The 23,040-nt window shown below is 39.6% G+C and overlaps 1 protein-coding gene across 2 annotated transcripts in view; it reads left to right on the forward strand.

The window, feature by feature from the left end:
• The first annotated feature begins 267 nt into the window (after positions 1 to 267).
• Positions 268 to 23,040, forward strand: part of LOC143852255 (lon protease homolog, mitochondrial-like) — a 41,223-nt gene continuing 18,450 nt past the window's right edge. Inside the window, exons 1-7 of one of the 2 annotated variants that reach the window (XM_077361659.1) lie at positions 268 to 821; positions 5,137 to 5,202; positions 15,130 to 15,321; positions 15,458 to 15,523; positions 15,615 to 15,656; positions 16,411 to 16,533; positions 22,368 to 22,466. In XM_077361659.1, coding sequence (XP_077217774.1) covers positions 537 to 821; positions 5,137 to 5,202; positions 15,130 to 15,321; positions 15,458 to 15,523; positions 15,615 to 15,656; positions 16,411 to 16,533; positions 22,368 to 22,466 — 873 coding nt within the window. In that variant the 5' untranslated portion in view covers positions 268 to 536. The remainder of the gene's footprint in view (positions 822 to 5,136; positions 5,203 to 15,129; positions 15,322 to 15,457; positions 15,524 to 15,614; positions 15,657 to 16,410; positions 16,534 to 22,367; positions 22,467 to 23,040) is intronic. The other variant, XM_077361658.1, reaches the window with a different exon arrangement.

Consider the following 23,040-nt stretch of genomic DNA (forward strand, 5'->3'; position numbering starts at 1 on the left):
TCCGCCCGGGACTTTTTACAGGTTAGTGGAATCTTTATGCCTAAAACCCCGATTCCAGTAGTCATTTATTTGGTACTTCCCAATTTTCTATGTGAAAATGAAAATATTACTCACACATGGCAAATTTGGTAATTGGCGTGTACAAATGGCAAGATAAGTATATTCGAGCTCGAGCACACAACAAAACTTGGGATTCAAGAAAGAAGGAAAGATGAATCCCTATCTATATCTTTGAACAAATGCAAAAATCAAATTACAAAACTATCCATACAAATACTCGTTTGTACAACAATCTCCCCACCTCTGAAGTTGCAAGTTGGGACACTTCTGTACTTTTGCTCTAAGAAAAGGAGACTTCCGTCACTTTCACTTCATAGAGGCGAGGGTTTTAGAAGGGTTTTGGCGAGGATCCTCAAAAATCTCACCTTTTAATGTTCTTCTCAATGGGGGTCCTGCACAAATAGTACATGTAGAGATTTGCGAACTTTGAAACCTAGAAATCGAAATCTTTCTAGGGTTTCGACAATCCTTCATCAATGTTGAAGCTTTTGTCTTTGAAATTTCCTGTGAATTTCTCCCACGGGGGAGAATCGAGAGCTCCATTGCTTAGGGTTTTGAGATCTTTAACAGGTTCTAATCCAAGAACTTTTGTTCCTTTTGGAAGAGCTCGTTTTTGCTCAGAATCTGGTGATGGTTCGAATCCCGTTGATGCCAAGGCGGTTCCTGAAGCCGAGGTCGCGGCCGAGAACGCAGAGGAAATCGATTCGAAATCCTCTTCCGCAATCGTCCCCACAAATCCTCGGCCTGAGGATTATCTCACGGTAAAATTTTTTTTGATTTTTTGGCCTTTTGGTGATGCTTTTATTTTAATTGAAAATTTTGGCATTAGGTTACACTTGTTCTTTTTTATTTGGTTTTATTTTTTGATGGAATTTTATGTACTGGTTTAGATTGGTTATTTTCTTCCTTTACTATAATTGTACTCTTTGATTGTCATTACCTTTTTTTTTTTTTAGTTTTTAGGTCTGTTTGATGTAGTGTTTTGGCCGCGTCGATGTTAATGTGGAGTGTTGTAACCTGAGTCTTTATTAGAGGTTTGTACTATCATGTTAAATTTAGGGAGATGATATTTTCACCCCCCCTGCAGTACGCATGTGCCCCCATTATAACATGATTTGGCGCGAACAGTGGGCAACTTTTAACGCCTTTTGACGTAAATCACGTTAAAAGGGGGGCGCATGCGTTTTTATGATCTTTCGAAGAACGTGGGAAGGATTCTGTTTTTTTATACCTTTCTACTCAAACGTAATATTTCTTCTCAACACCTGTTTGTGGTGGCTTGATTTATCTAGATTTGAATTGATGTTTTGGTTGCATTGATATCAATGTGGATTGTTGTAACCTGAGTATTTACTAAAAGTTTGTACTAACATGTTAAATTTCTAGTTTTTGGAAGAACACCGGGAGGATTCTATTTTATAACAACTATTAAAAAAAAAAAGGATTCTATTTTTATGCCATTCTACTTGAATGTAGCATTTCTTCTCAACACATGTTTGTGGTGGCTCTATGTTGTGGGTGGAAGGGAATAGCACTGGTCCGTGGAGACTTGCCAACCTATTGGGTGGATCTATGTCTACTTGGTGATTGTTTTTGTTTTATTCCTAGGAGTGCCAACGATTTGGCTGATTGCCTTACCAAACCGGGAGCTTCTAGAGCTTACTTGTATATGGGGCATTCTCCCCCCCAGAAGTGCATTTGCTATCTTCTCTGATTTTATTAATTGTATCTTAAAAAGAAAAAAGAAAAAAAAGAAGAACGTTTGTGGTGGCTTTATTGATCCAAATGTGGATTGGTCAATGCACTTAAACTAAGGGTGCGATGGATTGCCTGAATCAGGAATTGGAATGCTGATGAGATTCCTTTCCTATTCCGATTGCCCTTTCAAAGGGAATCTATATTCCATTTCAGATGTTTGGGGAGCATTTGTGGGAATCATGGATGGCAAGACAAAATCGGTGGAAAAGAGATTTTCGGACGGATGAAATGAAAATCGAGAATGAGGAGAGATATTTTAGGGAGGATGAAATGAAAATCAAGATTGAGAGATATTTTAGGAAGGATGAAATGAAAATTGAGATTGAACAGAGAGCGATATTTTAGGGAGTACCTCCTCTTGGGCAGGTAATGATATCCGCCCAAAATTCCGGAAGAAATTCCTCCCTGGATCCCTTATTCCTATACCTATTTTGAATCAAACATCCTAATCAGCCCTAGAGGAATATGATACCGATACCTGTTTCCGAATCCGGCGAACCAAACACGCCCTAAGAGTTTCTGTCCAAATTACTTGCTCCACAAGGGGGCTGTTATGTTGCAGGGGTATTATAATTTAGATTGCTTACCATATACAGGCACAACTGTTTGGTACTTCAACACAGCAATGCGCATTATCTTGTGATTTTTCTACAATGTATGTGTATTTGTAATACTGAATAGAGATTCTTTCCTATGGTGAGTTTAATTTAGTTTTGGTGCATATCTTAAGCTGGTACTCAAATGTAAACCTTCGTAGACATACATATCATGACATAATGATCTCTCTCTGGACCCACCCATATGTCATTCCTGACCACAATTCCCAGTCTTTGATTCCCGGGTACGAATGTGGATAGTATCATAGACACGAACGTCTACGACTAGATATTTTCCAAAATGTAGGGCACACGTATGGATACATGTAAGTATGTAACTTATACCATGGGATAAGACACAAGGCATATACAAATAAAATGCCATAAAACTTAACTAGATTTAGCCTAGAAGATATTGATAATTGTTCGACTTTGAAGGATTGTGTTGGGAGGTGTTGTTACTTCTGTGAAGGCTCTAGATATGTTGGCTGTGGAAATGGGGAATTGTTGTTTCTGGACTGATGTGATGCAGTGGAAAGTCTAAATGGGCGTTTTTTTGTTTTTGAGAAATGGCAATAAAAGTCTAACAGGGCTATCAAGGCAACATTTTGGAAATGGGCTATCAAGACACAAGGCAAAAAGTGGGAGCCAGCGAGGAGCGACATCTATTCATTATGACCGTAGACCATAATATATCAGGAGAACTGGAGAAGTGGTAGAGGTCCAAGTCTTGTAACTATGCAGTGATGGATTTTAAATGGTTATTTTGAATATTTATTCATGAAGCTTTAGGAGTTCTTCCAGCACCATTGCTTGGTGCTAAGGATCATAATTTAAGCCTATAGACCTTGTTGAACTTGTTTATCTGTAAGAGTTTCGGGTCAGGTTAGGAGTTCCTGCGTCATTGCTCAGTGCAATTCGTGCTCACAGACCTTATTGAACTTATTATCTGGAAGAGTTTCAGATCATGGTGTAAGGGCGGGGGATTAGTATGTGGGATTCCCACATTGTGACAAGGGAATTGGTGATCGTTACTTTGTGGAAGATTGATGGTATCAGTTGTTCTTATGGAAGCTCCTCTTAAATATTCAGTCTTGTCACGAGCTATGATACTCGGATACTTGTTGAGGCGCAACATACCACATGTCCGACACATCCGGACACCCGATTACTTCATGGATATTTCATGGGTAATTCTGTTGGTCAAATAATTGTTTTCTTTCAAATCTATGCCTCTCTTAACCATCATGTTTTTTACTTTCTAATGTTTTATATTTGCAATTATAATATTTATATAAATCTTCAAATACTATTTAAAGTTTATTGTTAATTCTATTGTCTTTAAGTTTCATGATATTTTATGTATAAATGTCTGGTGCCTTATCTCTTGTCGTGTCGTGGGATACCCATATCATTATCCATGTCCTGCATCTTGGAAAATATTGAGTCATAAAACTCCTCATGCCCTTGTTTGTATTCATATCTGTATCTAAGTATCATAAGTATTCATATCCGTATCTAAGTGTAATAAGTGTTGAGTTGATTTCAAAATAGATGGCTAGATAGCTAAATAAATGCAATAAGCTTTTGGGTTGCTTTTAACATGAAGTGAGGTGCCTCTTGAAGTTTTATGGGATGCATGTTGGTCCACATAGAATGGCATTGCGTGATAGATGAATATCCGTCTTCTTATCACAAAAAATCAGTCATAGTGTTTCTTTCTTGAGCCAATCATCCAAGAGATTCTTATTTCTCATGGCCAACCACATGCAAGCCAGCCTGCAACGGCAATTTTGTAGACCATGCTTTCACCAAAAAGCATTGGGCATCTAAGCTGATTTCAATATATATGGCCAGATCGCTAAATAAATGCAATAAGTTCTTGGGTTGCTTTTAATATGGATTGAGGTGCCTCTTGAAGCAATAAGTTCTTGGTTGCTTTTAATATGAAGTGAGGTGCCTCTTATATGGGATAGCATCTAGGCTGATTTAAATATATATAGCTAGATAGCTAAATAAATGCAATAAGTTTTTTCTTTGCTTTTAATATGAAGTGAGGTGCCTCTTGAAGCAATAAGTTTTTGGGTTGATTTTAATCTGAAGTGAGGTGCCTTTTGAAATTATATGGGATACCTGTTGGTCCACATAGGATGGCATTGAAGTGATCGAGGAATATCCATCTTCCATTACTCATCACAAAAAATCCAGTCATTGTGTTTTTTTCTTGAGCCAATCATCCATGAGGTTCTTATTTCTCATGGTCTACCACATGCAAGCCCATGCTTTCACCAAAGAGCATTGGGTGTCTATGCTTGTAATCACTCGCTAAGAATGCAATAGAGAAGTATCCATTATTTTTCTTAATGCTCAATTCACTATGTTTAGTAGAAACCAAACAAACATGAAATATGATTTATATTTTGTACAGTGGTTTACATCTGTCTTACTTCTTTCCATTAATTGGAAAAGAAATTCATATGCGACTAATATTTAATATCACCCATTTGTTTCAAAAGCTTGCCATTTTTTCCATTATGCTCTTCAATCATTCATCTCAGTGAGATATGTTCTCAAGCATTGGCATTCAATCCTTCGTTGCAACTCAATTATGTTTTTCGTAGCTGTTTTTTTGCATGTCGAGGAAAAGGGTTCTCAAAGTTCATTTTTTTAATTATGTAACATCACTTACCTTGGTTTCTTCTTTTTGTGCTTTTTGCGTCAGGTTCTTGCATTGCCCTTGCCACATAGACCTTTATTTCCAGGTTTCTACATGCCAATCTATGTGAAGGTATGCAGTGCATTTTGGTGGACTTTGGAATTTATGTTTGCTCCATAAAAGAAAATTTAACCTACATTTTCAGTTAATTTTTGGTTGAAAGTGATTCATCTTGCTTATGCAAATCAATGATAGAAATTGATGTTTGTTCAACATAAGACATCGTAATTTCTTGTTTAATGAGATGTGGTGGTTGCCAACCAAATTTGCTTGCTAAGTGTGAAGGTTTGTATTGTGGCAACCGGTGAGATGTAACCTACTGGGTTCTTCTTGAGTTGTCAATCACCCTTATTTGCAATTCTACTTTTCGTGTGTATTTATGTTATTTTTGAGATGGTGTGTATTTATGTTATTATTACCAATAAAAAATCAACCTTGTTTGCCTGCTTGCTCTAAAAGCTACTAAAAGCCCAAAGTGAATGAGGTGTTATAATAGGCTTATAACGATGAGCATCGTCACATGTTAAAACAAGAAAATTAAAATGGAGATATAGCTAATTGTCATTTTATTTAAACATGGAAATGGTAAAGTTGCAGAAAATAAACACTTTGGACGTGATAAAGAAAAGAAAATTCTACTTGGCGAACATGTGTGTCATGTGCAAGGAGGAAGAATCTTCAGGTGATCTTTTGGTACACTGCAAAGTTGTAGCATTATTGTCTCTTGTGTTAGTGGAGCTCATTGGCAGCCTTTCGTAACACCCCACCTTTTCAAAAAAACTAAAAAAACCCCACCCGACAACATGCCTCCCCCCTCTCCCCAAGCGCCACTAAGCTGAATATTGATAATGTTGCTTTATGGTTGACCATGGCTGTGCTATTGGGGGTGTTTAGGGATGCTAATGGGGAGGTAGTTTTTTCCAAGGAAGCAGGAATCTTCCCCTACATTGGGGCATCACGATTCCCCAGAACATGATTCCGAATCGGAAATCTTGGCGCTTCTCAAAAAAGTGAGAATCACGCTTCCCCAAAATGGGAAACACGCTTCCCCAAAATGGGAAACACGCTTCCCCGGCGCTCCCCTTCACGCTTCCCCGACGATTCTCCGGCGCTTCACACTTCCCCGGCGATTCCCCCGACCTTTCATGCTTCCTGCTTCCCACCATCCCTGGAGCATTCGCTTCCCGCTTTCACTTCCTGCTCTGGCAACCTTGGTTTTGTCCTATTTGGGTTCAACTGGTTGAACGGTTCATTGGAGGGGAAAGTTAGAGTGCTTCTAACGGTAATAGGATTGTTTAGGACAAAAATTTAGCGGAAGACTTCTTGTAGAGGGTGATGCCATAAGTTGGATAAGCAGAGACAAGGTGATGCCATGGAGTCTTGGGCAAAATGTGAGCGAGACTAGAGAAACATTGAGAGATTTTACAGAGGAAAATCATGGGTTAGACGTGCATAATTATATTATGGGCAGCTCTTCCCTAATTATGTATATTTGTTTGCTTTATTATTAATAAATTTATCCTTAGAAAAAAGAAAAGAAAATGGCACATGCTATGCATGAACACTATTCATACAAAAATATGTGCTTTTATTCACCCAAAATGTCCCATTATATATGTGATGCAGGACAACCTAGTGGGTGGGTTGGAGTGGGGTTGAAGAAGCAAAGGGATTGAGACTGATCTAAGGACTAGATCTTGGGTTCATTCTTTAGGAATCACTACCAAGGGTGTTGAAAACTTGAAACTAGAATGATTGGTTGAAATTGATCCAAAATTAGGGTTTCAATTCACAAATTCAAGAAAGTGGAAATTGGGATTTAAGAAAAGAAGAAAAGTAGAAGATAAAATAAGGATATTAAAGAGAGAAATATGATCATACTTAGGATATGAATAGATACTAGGGCATCACACCATTAGGTGTTAAGGAATCAGTCTAAGGTTAGATCTAAGGCATCACATATGTTAGAATCTACATTGAAGTATTCTGAGTGGAGAAGAGAGGAGAGAAAAGATGGAGAGGAGAATGTGTGAATGAGAGAGTTAAAAGTCTCTCACGCACACTGGTATATATATATATATATATATATATATATATATATATATATATATATATATATGCGTGTTACATAGAAAGACAGAAATACCCCTCTATACGAGAGATGTATAACATGACCATTCTCAACACTCTGCCTAAAGCTGGAGTATTTATTTCATACATTCTAGCTTGTTACACAAATCATTCAATCTAGCCCTCTGAAGGTGTTTTGTAAACATATCTGCTATCTGGTCGTTTGACCTTGTGAACACGCAAATTTCCCCTTTTTGAATCCTATGGTGAATAAAGTGACAATCCACCTCTATGTGTTTTGTCCTCTCATGAAACACTTGATTCCTGGCTATATGAATGGCAGACTTGTTGTCACAGTGGAGCGAAGCAGGTGACGAGTACGGAAACCCAATCTCTGACATAAACGACCTCAACTAGATCAACTCACAGCATGTATATGCCATGGCTTTATACTCTGCTTCTGCACTTGACCTTGATACAACCTCTTGTTTCTTGCTCTTCCAAGACACCGAGTTGCCTCCAACAAAAGTACAATAGCCATTTGTAGACCTATCTGTACGAGATCCTGCCCAATCTGCGTCTGAACATCCCTCAATTCTCATGTGACTATGTTTTCTGAAGAGGACTCCTTTACCAAGAGCTTTCTTCATATATTTTACTATCAGGATAACTACTGACCAATGAGGTGTTCGTGGTGCCCTCATATACTGACTAACCATGCCGACTGCGTAAGAGATGTCTGGACATGTGACAGTGAGGTAAATTAACTTCCCAACTAAACGTTTATATCTTCTTGGATCCTCTAGTAACTCCTCCTAATCAGGGGAACGCTTGATGTTTGGGTCCATGGGTGTCTTTGCCGGCTTCGCTCCTAGAAGACCAGTATCCTTCAATATATCCAGTGCGTACTTTCTTTTTGATAAAGATGGCCCTCCACGTGAAAGTATCACAGACGATCAAGATCTTTGGTACATTATTCTTTCTGAAGAAAATCCATCAGTCTCTGTATACCTACACTATCACTCTCCGTAATGATGATATCATCAAAATAAACAATTAAGAAGATCCTTGAGATCTGAACACTGAATGATCGATAACACACTGTTTCATTCTAAAACATATCTCCGCCTCACTAAATCTTCCAAACCAGGCACGAGGAGACTGCTTAAGACCATATGGCCTTCTATAACTTACAAACATCATGCTTCATCTCCCCCTGAGCAACACACCTATGACGTTGCTCCATGTATGCCTCTTCCTGCAGATGACATGCAAGAAGGCATTCTTGACATCTAACTGATAGAGTGGCCATGTCATATTCATTGCAAGAGATATCAAAACTCGCACTGAAGGAATTTTCACTACAGGAGAAAAAGTTTTCGTGTAACCAATGTGTACCCCTTTGCAACCAATCGAGTCATCAATCTTTCTACTTTCGCATCTGGTAGGTATTTTAATTTGAACACCCACTTACAGCTGACTCCATGCGCCCCTAGAGGAAGAGGAACCAAATGCCATGTATGATTTGACTTCATAGCACACATCTCTGCATCCATTACTGCTCGCCAACCTGGATGAGCCAAAGCCTCAACAGAACGAGGAATAGAGACAGAGGACACAGATGATAAAAATGAACTATAAGAGTGTGACATACGAGCATAAGAAACCACATAAGATATGGGATGATGAGTAGAATAAGAACGTGTACGGGATGACACACAGTGGGTGGACCAATAGGCTGAGGAGGAGGCGGTGCGCATGAGGGGCCGTCTGCACATGTGGGTAATAAAACCTGTCGAGGACCACCCGAATAAACCTTCACCTCAGAAGGAACTAGTACCGGTAGCGGAAGTGATGAAGATACTTGAGGAACTAGTACATGTGGTGGAAGTGGAGGGTCAGGTGAGAGTGTAGGAATAGACTCAGTAAAGTAAGATGCATCATCGAAGAAGGTAACATCTGCAGAGACACAAACATGATGAAGCTGCGGCCTATAACACATATCCCTTCTGAGTGCGACAGTAGCCTAGGAAGACACATTTAATGGCGCATGGATCAAGCTTATCTAGACCAGGAGTAAGATTATGAACAAAGCAAGTGCGGTAAAAAAACTCTAGGAAGTAAAAGAAAGGGATTTCCAGACGGATGTAATACTGAGAAAGGCGACCTATTCTGTAGGACAAACGAAGGAAGACGGTTCGCCAGAAAACAAGAAGTGAGAACTGCATCAGCCCAAAAGGTTTTTGGAACATGCATCTAAACTAAAAGAGTGCGTGCCATATCGACATGGTATCGAAGTTTCCTCTCAGCCACACCTTTTTGCTGAGAGGTATGGGCGCACGATGACTGATGAATAATGCCATGACTAGAGAGGAACTGCTGAAACCCATTAGAAACAGAAAAATATTCACGTGCATTATTAGTGCGCAAGCATTTAATATAACATGAATATCGGGTAGAAACTTTAGCATAAAAGGAACGTAACACATCAAATACTTTTGAACGATCTTTTATTACATATAACCAAGATATCCTAGAAAAGTCGTTAACAAATACAATAAAATAACGATATCCAAATCAGTGTTTAAAAACGCGGATGTGACGTGGAATGCGGCCAAGAAAAATCCTTGTCGACTCGGTGTTGACGTAGCCAAGAACGTGGTTGACGCAGTCATAACTCGGGAGAGTTAAAGGAGTTTATTGACTCTGTAGGGCAACACACGAAATGCGGATGCGGTCCAACCATAGTTGCCAGAAACTCCTTGGGCGGGTGGGAAACCTGTTTCCCCTAAAATGCGTTTCTCACGGTTGGGAAACTCGTTTCCTCTAAAATGAGGGAAACACGTTTCAGAAACGTTTCCAAAATATGATACAAAATTGGAGAAATATTTCCAAAACACATGGGAAACATATAGAAAACTTATGTAAATAATGTGTAAACTCGTGATAAACGTATGAAACATTCGGAGAAAACACATATGAAACGTGTAGGAAACATGTGTGGAACTTACGAAAATCATTTTGGAAAAAACACACATTTCCTAAGACGTTTTTCGTATCATTTTCTATTGTTTTACGTTCCTCGTTTCCCCTATATTTTTTTTCATGCGTTTCCCGTTTTCGTTTCCCGTTTCCCACCCTGGTAACTATGGGTCCAACACCAAATGCGGCCAAGGTAAAAAAGAGGCGACTTGGGCGAGTTCCTTGTCGAGTCAAGGAGTTTTTAAACACTGATCCAAATATAGAAGGAGTTCTACAGGGAACCCAAATATCATAATGAACAAGGTCAAAAGGACTAGACACATGACTAGGTGACCTGGACGGAAAGGAAACGAGATGGTTTTTTCCATACTCACACGACTCACACCGAAAGGAACAAATAGGATATGAGTGCTGCATGCGATCCGCTAGAGGTAGACCAAGACGACAATGCCACATAAATGAATCGATGGAAGCACTCAAGGCACCATCAATTGAAATCTCAGCCACAACAACCACCAAATCGCCACCAAGACCATAAAATCAAATCACTAACAACAGATCAACATAGATCCACAGGAGGTCACCACGACTGAAGCGCACCACCGCCAATAACAACTACAACCCAATCACCCTCAACAACACAAGTAACGATGCACCCAACATCTACCGAGTAACGAGGAACAACCGATCAACACTGTTAAATTTCAGAATTCACTAATTTCTGATTGATTTTCACTGACTGTATCCGGTGCTTAAATAAAGCAATTATAGATAAACATTGAAAGATAAAAGATAAAGATAAGATTTGGTATGATCATCCTAATCTAATCAAGCTACCTAATCTAATCCAACTACCCAATCCGCCACCATGCAATCCAACGGTTAGATCCACATATCTTAACACTTCCCTTCAAACGTATATTGATTGAAAATCTATATATTCCCAAATTGATTACAATAAAATGTCCCCAACGCACTTAGCGGCATATTGCCGAATCTTCTAGTGTAATGCACACCATGTTGATGAAGAAGGCCCGTTAACATTGATTTATTGCTTCTTGCCACGTTGCCGAAAGGAAGCAACAATGGGCTAAATGAGACTCAAGGCCTCGATGGGTGAGTCTACATAAAATGGGTCACTATGGACCAATGCCAAAATTGGCGAGAATGAGCCTCGATGGCAAGACCAAGGTTGCCAAGGCGGGAATCGAAAGCGGGATTCGATTCGGGATTCGAAAGCGGGAATCCAAGGCTCCTGGGATGGTTGGAAGCGGGAATCGTGGGTTTGCCAGAGAGTCGTCGGGGAATCGTCGGGGAATCGCTGAGAGTCGCTGGGGAGTTGGGATTCGATGGGGATTCGCAGGGAATCGGGGTTCCTATAAAGTGGGAATCGGGGTTTTCATAAATTGGGAATCGGGGTTCCCAAAATTGGGAATCGGGGTTCCCCAGAATCGGGGATTCGAATCGAATCACGGTTCGGATTCGCGATTCGGGGATTCGCGAATCCCCAACTCCAGGTACGAATCCTGCTTCTCTGGGCAAGACACCACAGGTAGACATGACTTTGTCAGGCACCTCAACTGAGTAGAGCAACTTTATCTATTTCAGGCATGCACCTCAACTGAAATAAAAAAAATGAGATAAAAAACGGCAACTAGCGGCTTAATACAATGATTATTGGCAAACATAAAATCATTCGAAACCTTGTAAAAAGAAATTAGTGTGTACAAAGGAGGGGTGCATATATCAAAATGGAGTTGGATATTTGGGTGAAGACCAAGGAGTGCCATTAGCGATATCAAGTGACTTTCTTTTTTTGATGATGTAGGATGTCCCCACCCCCTTCGGGAGTAGGACTAGTCCCTACGGATACACGCAACGACCCACTCACCACGGGTATCAGGTAAGTCGGGGGCGGGATTCGAACACTCATCAATAGGGAGCAAACCCATGACTTTATGCCGAAGAGCCAACGCCTCGGTGGGTAATATCAAGTGACTTTACCAAAAGGAAACAGAGATGGGGTGTCATTATCAATACTTTGGGGTAGGTATTTTGGAAGGACAAAATAGAGAGGTGTGAAGAAGAAGAAGAGGGGATCAAAAGGAAAGAAAGCAAGTAGTTGAGGATATCTGGAATGGCAGTGTATTACTGCCACTTTAGCTTTCAAAGAAAACAAATGAGAAATAAGATTCTCCTAAAAGTGAACTTTCCCAACCAGTAACTTGCTTTATCCCCATTTTGTTTTCCTTCTTCCAAGGCACATCAGTGACAAGGAGATTTTGGGCTTAACCATTTCTTGGAAATGCTCATTCCTGCGTACAAAGTCCTTGCGATTGGGTGGCTAAGTCCATACTGAAATACACGACATGGCCCATGACTCGTCACTGAGATTGACGAAAACCAAACCCTCGGACAAATTGATAGTGGTGGAAACAGAAAGACTGCTTGTGTTGTGGATTGATTTGCAGCGGGTGCGGGGATCAATGGCAGCTTGACGGGCAGCTAACAGCGGACACAAAATGGCGACTGGACGAACGACCAATCTGGCCGTTCGCCGGAGAACTAGATTTCACCAGTTGTGGTCAGCAGATCGTGTGCTCTGATACCATGTTAAATTTCAGAATTCACTAATTTCTGATTGATTTTCCTTGATTGTAACTGGTGCTTAAATAAAGCAATTATAGATAAACATTGAAAGATAAAAGATAAAGATAAGATTTGATATGATCATCCTAATCTAATCAAGCTACCTAATCTAACCCAACTACCCAATCCGCCACCATGCAATCCAACAGTTAGATCCACATATCTTAACAGCCAGCAAAGCCAACAAAAAATTCTCTCCGACATTTCATCAAACAGTTGGTGTGCACTTATCAACACCAACGAATGGCAATAATCGGAAAATGGACAATCACAAACCAATGAACCACCACATGAACAATCGCAGACAAACCAATCTGAGTAACATCCACCACCAACGAATAGCAACTACGAAGAGCACAAAAAAAGCTAGCCACCAACAAACGACCACTAACATCACAAAAAACCAACACCAAACCGACGACAAGCACCACCACCAACTGATTACCATCAAATCGCGAACAAGCTACCAACAAAGGCATCTACAGATGCTATCTCACACATTAACGCTCAGTTCATGGATAGAAAGGGGCAACACCACCATGAACATACACCACCAACATGAGAAAATCACTAAACAATTGCACAAAACCAACCACGAGATGAGAAAGATCAAAGAATCGCTGTTTAGAACATCAAGACAAAGAGATGGAAGTAGATTAAAGCAAGTTTAGGGACTGATTTGTAGAGAGTAATGGGTTAGGGTTAGGATTCAGAGGTTAAAAGAGGTTTTAATCATGGTACGACACACTAATGGCGCGTTTGGATTGATAGAATCGGAAATAAAGAATCCGTGTTTGATTCTATCTCCACAATTCTTGTGTTTGGGTGATCTTACTCAGTGCAAAGGGAATGCCCAACCAGAATTTTAGGCTGAATCTTGGGTGGACTTTGATACCGCCCTAGGTAGGTGGTATTCTGATTCCCAACACAAAATTACTCGATTTGGTGGACAAAATTAGAGAGAAAAAGTCTCCATGATTTAAGAGAGAAAAACTCTCTCTCTCTCTCTCTCTCTCTCTCTCTCTCTCTCTCTCCCCCCCCCCCCCACGGCAAATGCTTATTCTCAAACACGAGACCCTAAACGTGCTATTTTTTTGGAAAATCTTTCGTTAATAACGATTCTTTATTATAATGGGTAGCCAAACACAAGAATTGGAATCCACATTCCCTTTACCATGGGAAATGGAATAGGAATGGAATTTGATTTCTATACCCATTCTTGATTCCTTGTATCCAAACGCACCCTAAGGGTAGAAAAGGTGGGGTGCGAGTGGTTGGGGGGCAGCAATCCACAAAAAGAAAAATGGTTTTGGAGTGCTACTGCACTGTTTGGGTGGTAGTGGTGGGGTATGAGTGGCTTGGGGGGAAGGAAAACCAAAAAAAAAGAAAGATGATTTAAGGGTGGTGTGACAATAGGAGAATGGACAAGCAGGGGTGCGGTTAGGGTTAGGGATGGGGTTAGGGTTAGGGAAGGTCGAACAATACTGATTTGGGTTATGGTTTTAGGGTTTTTCTGGGTTTAAGGTTAGGGTTAGGGATCTCCAATCTCGATCTTCAATCTTTCGCTCTGATACCATGTTAGAATCTACATTGAAGTATAGAGAGTGGACAAGAGAGAGGAGAAAAGATGGAGAGGAGAATGCGTGAATGAGAGAGTTGGAAATCTCTCACGCACACTGATATACATATGTATATGCGTGTTACATAGAAAGACAGAAATACCCCTCTATACTAGAGATGTATAACATGACCATTCTCAACAACATCTACTATCAAGAAGGAAGGAAATAACTTTCCCTTGTACAAGGCTTTAATTTTTTTAATTCATTCCAACATTCAGTGCCAAAATAATGTACAAAGGATCCTCTTATAAGAGAAGGGGAGAGATGTGTATGACTACTACGGTGACACATGGTAAGAGAAGAGGAGAGATTTGTATAACTACCTGAGTGATGCATGACGAGAAGATGAGAGATGGGTATATTTACTTAGGTGACACATGTCAAAAGAAGATGAGAGATACTTACCCGGGTGCTCTCCTTTACCGAGAGAGATAGATACGAGGCATATACAACTAGGAATTTTGCAACTGCTTGTTTGTATTCTGACATTCTTAATTTTTTTCTTTCAATAATGAGTATATTAGGGAATATGACTTAAAAAGGAAAAACCTAAAAATTGATATGTTAGGAATGATTTTATTTTTGTGCTGAGTTCTGACCTAAACTGGTAGCGACACCTTCACGTAGAGACATATTCAAGTAAAATATTCTCAGACAGGTTCGAATTTTACTGCAGGATCCTAAATTGTTGGCTGCTTTGGTGGAAAACCGTAAAAGATCAGCCCCATATGCAGGTGCTTTTCTTCTGAAAGATGAGCCGGGGACTGATCCTAGCCTTTCATCTGGTTCAGAGACGGAGAAAAACATATATGATCTTAAAGGGAAAGAATTGTTTAAGCGTCTTCATGAAGTCGGTACCTTGGCACAGGTTTGTCTCTTGTGCCCAAAGGTGTAACATTTCCAATAGTTAAATGTGCTAAAAGATCAGTTGAATGATCGTCTTTTTATATTTATTTTTCTGGTATTTATAAACATTTATGCTATCTTTAATCTGCCTATATCAGATAACCAGTATACAAGGGGATCAGGTTGTGCTTATTGGCCATCGGCGGCTTCGAATAACTGAGTTGGTACGTTGGCTCTTCAAGAGGTGGCAGACCTATTAAATTTTTCCTTATATTTGACAAAATTCATTTTCCATAAAGAACTACCTTTGTACAGATTGACGAGGATCCTCTTACCGTGAAAGTTGATCATCTCAAGGTATGTTATTATTCTTTCTTATTTTCTTCTCTACCTGGCCACATTCATATTGTTTGTTTAGGCGTAACGTTATGTTGTCCACTTCCTGTCTTACGAATTAGTATTTTGTGAATTGTTTAAATTACATGCACCAGTTGTTCTACCGGCTAAGTGCAATTGTATTCTGTTATTTATCATTAGTGTGGCTTAACGCATTGGAAGTGTCGTGTGTATTGGAACCACGGAATCCATATTTATCTCAATGTATCGTCCAATATCAATATGTCTTGTTTCTCAACCAATACAAACTGTTCTTTCGGATGGGCAATCTATTGAACAGTATATACATTTGTCAATGTGTGCATTGTCTACCTGAAAATCTGATACGTATCGGAACGATACATCTCAATATTGGATTTGAACTCTACATCTCAATATTGGATAGAACTTTAAACTCTGATCATTGTTTTTCTTGAGAGACAATTTACTTCTAATATCATTGGGAGGATCATATAGGTTTTTTTTTATAGTCCACACTATTTACTCCTGGATTCATTTTGCTCTTCATTGCAATGTCATCTGAAATGCTCTGTTTGTATTGCCTGTTCTGTTTTATCCTTGTCCGCACTCTTAGTTGCTTCTGACGAGTTAGATTTCATGTGTAATACTGGAAAATGTAACTATATATAATGACACACTTAGTTTGATGATTTCATAGTCATAAGATATTGCTTGAATTTCTAAATGTCTCATCAGATTGATGGTTGTTTTGCAGGATAAACCGTATAACAAGGAAGATGATGTTATAAAGGCAACCTCTTTTGAAGTTATAGCGACCTTACGAGATGTTTTGAAGACGAGTTCCCTTTGGAGAGATCATGTTCAAACATATACTCAGGTGCATTCTTTCAAACAGTCGAGATAAAATACTTGTTTTCATCTGAACAAATAGGCTCTTGGCTGTGGAGTCTATCTTACATTTTTTAGGGATTATGTTTATGCATAAGCTCACATTGGCAGCACTGACAACTATCACTGGTGTCAGCTACGGTTGACAGCTTCTTTTACCTGCTATCCTTATGACAGTTCTACTTCCATGCAACAGAACAGTGACCTATTTACAATATAACACAATGAACGTTAATTGTTATATGGTCTTATAACACTACTTGGCTTGTTGAATGCGTTCTTTTTTATGTAAATAGAATGATTTGCGGTCAATCTCGCATGGAAAGAGACGCAAAATAGAATGAGTTATTATCAATGTTTAGAAATTCATACAAACAAAACCACTATTATTTATGATAATTTTGATTTCATTTTGAGCTTACCAAGGATGGTCGCTGCACACCATCCTTGGTAAGCTCATCTGCTACCTCTTTGGCCAACCCCAAAGGTGGTGGAAAGTAATATCTCTCTCAGAAAATCTATTCATGACTTTATCTATCAAATATCACATTGATGCAAACCTATAGGTTTGCCGATGACTTTCCGAAAATTCTGGAGGAACATGTGATGTGAGTTTTGTCTGTGGGAGTTGTTTAATTTTCTACCCCCTTGAGTCTTGTCTCCTTTGGGTTCATATGTATCTTGCCCCTACTGGGGTTGTTCTCTCTTTTTCCTATGTTTCTTGTTTCATTATTGAGACCCCTTGGTCCTTTTCTTTTAATGGAATTTATTCTTACCATTCCCCAAAAAAAAAACAAGTGATGTGAGTTTTAACTCAACAAAATAGCAACATGCAGCCCCGAATCCGCATAAACAGATCATAAGTAATCAAATACAACAAGTTTTTTAAACAAATTCCAAGCTTAAGAGTTTGACCATCAAAGAAAATTCATCTAAATCATGTTCCATATAATAACACACCCAACGCCCAAAAGTGGTGGAAAGTAATATCTCTCTCTGAAAGTCTATTCATGACCTCATCTATCATATTGGTGCTAACCTATAGGTTTGCCGATGACTTTCTGAGAATTTATGAGCAATATATAGGTTTTAACTCAACAAATCAGCAACATGAAGCCCCAAATCCGCGTAAACCATAGTTTTAAAACTCCCCCGCGTCATCGTGGACTCCCTCGAGTCGACTCCCCTTTCCCTTTGCTGCGTTCCGCATTTTGCTGCCGTGTTTCACATTTTGCCCTACGAAGTCTATAAAAACTCCTTTTTGACTCTCCCGAGTTATGACTGAGTCATCAGAGTACTCAGTTGCATCAACCGAATACTCGACCGCGTCATGACAAGTTGACTTGGATTTTCTTCGACCGCGTTTTGAAACACTCGCGTACTTAGAAAGTCTATTCATGACTTCATCTATCAATTATCATATTGATGCAAACCTATAGGTTTGCCAATGGCTTTCCAAAAATTCAGGAGCAACATGTGAGTTTTAACTCAACAAAACAGCAACATGCAGCCCCAAATCCGCATAAACAGATCATAAGTAATCAAATCCAGTAAGGTTCTTCAAAAAAAAAAAAAAGGCAAGCTTAAGAGTTTAACCATCAAAGAAAATTCATCCAAATTACGTTCCATATAATAACACCCCAACCGCCAATGGTGGTGGAAAGTAATCTCTCTCTCTCTCTCTCTCTCTCAGGAAGTTTATTCATGACCCCATCTATCATATTGGTGCAAACTTATAGATTTGTCGATGACTTTCTGATAATTTATGAGCAATATATGGATTTTAACTCAATAAAACGGCAACATGAATCCCCAAATCCGTGCTAACCATAGTTTTAAAACTCTCCCGCGCCATCGTGTACTCCCTCGAGTTGACTCCCTTTTCCCTTGGCTGCGTTCCGCGTTTTGCCTCCGTGTTTAGTGTTTTGCCCAATGAAGTCAATAAAAACTCCTTTGACTCTCGCGAGTTATGACCGCGTCAACATAGTACTCAGCTGCATCAACCTAATACTCGACCGCGTCGTGCCAAGTTGACCAGGATTTTCTTCGACCGCGTTTTGACCCGTATCCGCATTTTGAAACACTTGCGTAAACCAAGCATAAATAATCAAACACAACAAGGTTTTTCAAAAATAAAAAAATGCTAAGATTAAGGAAAATTCATCCAAATCATGTTCCATACCTCCCCCCCTTCGGGTATGCCACGTCGCATTCCACACACACACCCACCCCCAACCCCCCTCCCCCAATAAGAAAAATAAAAAAAAACAAAAAACAAAAAATAGGAAATTAGCTCTGTAAAGAAGATACCTAACTAAGGTCCAAACAAGACAAATATGGTAAGGAAAAAGGGGGAGAGGGTGGTCAAAGTAGGGTGTGAGTAGCAAGGGTAGAGCGGACTGGGTTAAAATTGATGAGAAAAGGGTTGACTATGCGGAAAAGGAAGGGGAATGTTCAAAGGGTGAGATTGTGGGGGATATAAGGTTATAGAAAGTAAATGAGAATTGGAATCAGTACTTGGGAGGGCATGCTGGGTTTCATGCCTTGATCATCCACCTCATGCAATGTCCGAGAGGGGGGAGAGAGCATACTGGAGAGAATGAAAGAAGAGTTATTCACAATCAAGATAAAGAGAGAAAATAATAGAGAATCAAGATCAAGAAATCCATATCAAGAAAGGAGAAAGATATGGATAGGAGGGGCGGCTTATGAATCTAGCCGTGGGGGAGGGACTTACAGAGAGGAGGGGAGAAGAAATGAAAAAGATGTGTGAAGGGAGAAGCATTGGGAAGAGGTATGAAAGGTGAGAGGAGAAAAGGACAAACGAGAGAGAGAGAGAGAGAGAGAGAGAGAGAGAGAGAGAGAGAGAGAGAGAGAGAGAGAGAGAGATGTCGTGTGCGTGTGTGTGTGTGTGTTTTGGTGGTGGGGGGGGGGGGAGGAATAACATGGGGTTGCCTTGGGAAATGGATCGGTAGAAAACCGAGAAACACCTTCTCAAATAGGATCGTGCTCAATGTGCAACAAAACGTCAAGATAAGATGAGAGAAACACAATCACACAAAGGCAAGAACAAAAGATTTACATGGTTTGGCAATGTGCCTCCATCCATGGGGGAAGAGTTTCACTATTTCAGTATAGGGTTGCAAACTCTCCTCCTCAGCCAAGAAAACCTCTCCACCCGTAACCTCAATATGTGGCTTATAGATCAATGCCACTATATTGAGAAATTACTGAAATACCCTTTAGTGCAAAACCGAAAATTTAATTTTCCTTCTGGGGTGTTGCCTTGGACACCCTATTAGGGGTACTTTTTTTTTTGAACTGGGGGATCTTTATTACTGAATGGCGGCCATGACCAATTTAGTCATGGCCCCAAACTCAAAAACAGGACAAAAAAGACAAAGAAACAAAAACATGATCTCAAGGAGGACGAAAATCGAAGAACTCTAACTCAAACCTTGCCACCCCAGAGCGAGCAAGACGATCCGACTCTTTGTTCGCCGACCTCCAAACATGATGATAGTATACCGGATGACCGTCAACCCTATCCAAGATCTCATCAAGAAGTTCAGAAAATATCCATGGGTGAGGGGATCAGCCTCCCAACCAACTAATGACATTTAGAGTCTCCTTCCACTATTAAGTTTTCCTTTTCTCTTTCTGACACCAATCTAATACCTTGAAGAATAGCCCTCACTTCTGCTTCATTGGAGTCTTTAAACCCTATGGGGCCTGATAAAGCCCACTAGGGGCTCGTTACCCCATGCACCCCAACATCGTGCACATGAGTCCCTCAAGGAGTTGTATCACTACCAAAATACAAGCCATCTACAGAACAATGTCATGAGTAATAAGTAATGGGCCACATAGTGATGTCGACATCCCCCCACATCTAGGCTAACTAAAATGCTATAAAAAATATTAAAATAAATCTTAAATAAAAGTAATATGACATTTCCCATATCAGTAAGATAAAAGCCTAATCACGGGGCTCCTAAGTGAGATTAGTTCCTCTCATGTGGGAAGAACTCGACTCTGTCTGGTAGAAGTCGACAACATGTTGAAACATCTCCTCATGATTTCGTCGCATCCAACCACGGACACTCGAGCAGATAATGCCCTCGCAAAAGAACGATGTACCTCTAGTGAAATCCATGGTAGAACTCTGTCCACCGAACATCTATATCTTAAACTCTAAACAGTGCAAATCAATTATAGTAAGCTTTAGCAAGTCTCCAAGGTGATGATGATGACCTGCTCCAATCACAAATCAAAAGTACCTAGCGAATGTCATCAATAGGACCCCCATGTTGCCTCTCTCTCTCTCTCAAAAAAAAAAAAAAAAAAAAAACCAAAGTTGACAACATGTTGAAATATCTCCTCATGATTTCGTCGCATCCAACCACGGACACTCGAGCAGATAATGCCCTCGCAAAAGAACGATGTACCTCTAGTGAAATCCATGGTAGAACTCTGTCGACCGAACATCTATATCTTAAACTCTAAACGGTGACAAATCAATTATAGTAAGCTTTGGCAAGTCTCCAAGGTGCTGATGATGACCTGCTCCAATCACAAATCAAAAGTACCTAGCGAATGTCATCAATAGGACCCCCATGTTGCAACCCCCCCCCCAAATCGCCCCAAAAAAAAAAAAACCCACACCACCACCACTACCGGATACTCAGTCGCAAACTCTCTTGTACCTCTCAATGTACCTCTTCAATATAATGAACGAAGGCATCGGCCTCGGTAATTCCTTTTCCAAGACAGAATATAGAGATACGATCTTGATGTGGGTTGGGAAGGCCACAAATGCTATCAAAGGAAAGAACTATAGTATGTAAACTCTGTCATGGATAAAATGAAGTTTCATCTATGATATCCCTCACCAGCTAAGCACTTCCACAAATGTCCGCCCATTTGATCGGGATTAGTATGTACTATTAAATTGAAATAAAAATTCCTATTTTACTCCATAGAATTCTCAAGAAATGAGAGACATCCGGGAACCTAGCTACACATTCGACATAAAATGAGACACATCAGAGAACCTTTCGACAATAACAATGATGGACTCAAATCTTCTAGCAGTCTTGATTTTGACTATAGTGGAATACATGACAATGTTCAGAATTTGACATTTAATAGACTGACTTATCTTGCACTGGCCTACATAAATTGTCCACACATGATCCCCATCAAATACGGTATAGTCGTACTCGTCCTAATGAGATTGCTCATTTGTCCGCTTATATAGGGCATGTTCATCATGAGGCCCATTTCCTCCTCTAAGGTCAATTCTATCATCATCATTTATTGGTTTTGCTAGGTTCGTTAGAGAATCGAATGTTACGCGTGGACAATCAGACGATCCGTGACTAAGTTCATCACATTTGAAATATTTGGAGGTTATATTTTGCGATTTGAATCTTAGAAGTCCATGACACATGCTTGTTTCATCTACTAGCGGTCTTATGCCAGTGATCTTAGAAAAGAGTGTGTGGTTGTAACAACTAGCCACGGGGACTCTAATGGATGAAGTAGTGGGACCCCTTTCAAAGTCCTTTCGCCTCGCCATGCACATTTGGATAGGCTGAGCTTGTATTCCTAGGGGTTACGACATTTTTCGGGAGCTTCATGCCCAATATGTTTGTTAATATGATTAACAAAATGACAAAAATAACCCTAGCATAAACTTAATAAGGAACTTAAATAAAACGGGATTCAATGTCTGTATTTTGATTGTTGTTGACTATGATCAACATGATAAGTCTGGATATATAATTCTATACTGATCTGTTTTTTTGTTGATGACTGCAGCATATAGGTGATTTTAATTTTCCAAGATTAGCAGATTTTGGAGCTGCTATTTCTGGGGCTAACAAGTTGCTTTGCCAGCAAGTGCTTGAAGAACTTGATGTGAGGGACATTCATATTTAATCAGGAATGAGATCAAGTTTTGATATTTAGTTTTTTGTACGAATAGAATGGTAGCAAGTATACATGTTTGTCATTTGTTTTTGTATAATGTACATGCTTTTCATTGTTTTCTTTTCATTCGGCTGATTTTTAAGTTAGACTTGGGCATGAACTTGATGTAAAAGACCTGCATATTTAACCTAGAATTAGGAGATCAAGTTTTGATATTTGATATTTCCTGTAGAACCTTATTTACTTTTTTTGTATGAATAGAATGTTAGCAACTATCAAGTGTAAATGTTTGATTAACCCAACCCAACCCGAATTTGTTTTTCGCCAACCCAAACCTGACCCGACCCAACCTGAACTGGTAGATTAGAAATATAACAGAAATGTCAAAATCAAATCTTCATTTGGGTATTTCTATTTCATAGAAGAAAGTGCAATCATCAGCCCTAACCCTATTTTAGAAATCCAAACTGTAGGAAGCCTAATCGCATACTTTGGGAAAATAAAAACCTAACCGCATGCTTTGAGAAACCCTAATCACCAAAAAAAAAGAGAGATTGCTTAC

This window comes from Tasmannia lanceolata, unplaced genomic scaffold, assembly GCF_043159265.1.
Source record: "Tasmannia lanceolata isolate RefF3 unplaced genomic scaffold, GAP_Taslan_0.1 ptg000019l, whole genome shotgun sequence".
Taxonomy (NCBI): Eukaryota; Viridiplantae; Streptophyta; class Magnoliopsida; order Canellales; family Winteraceae; genus Tasmannia; species Tasmannia lanceolata.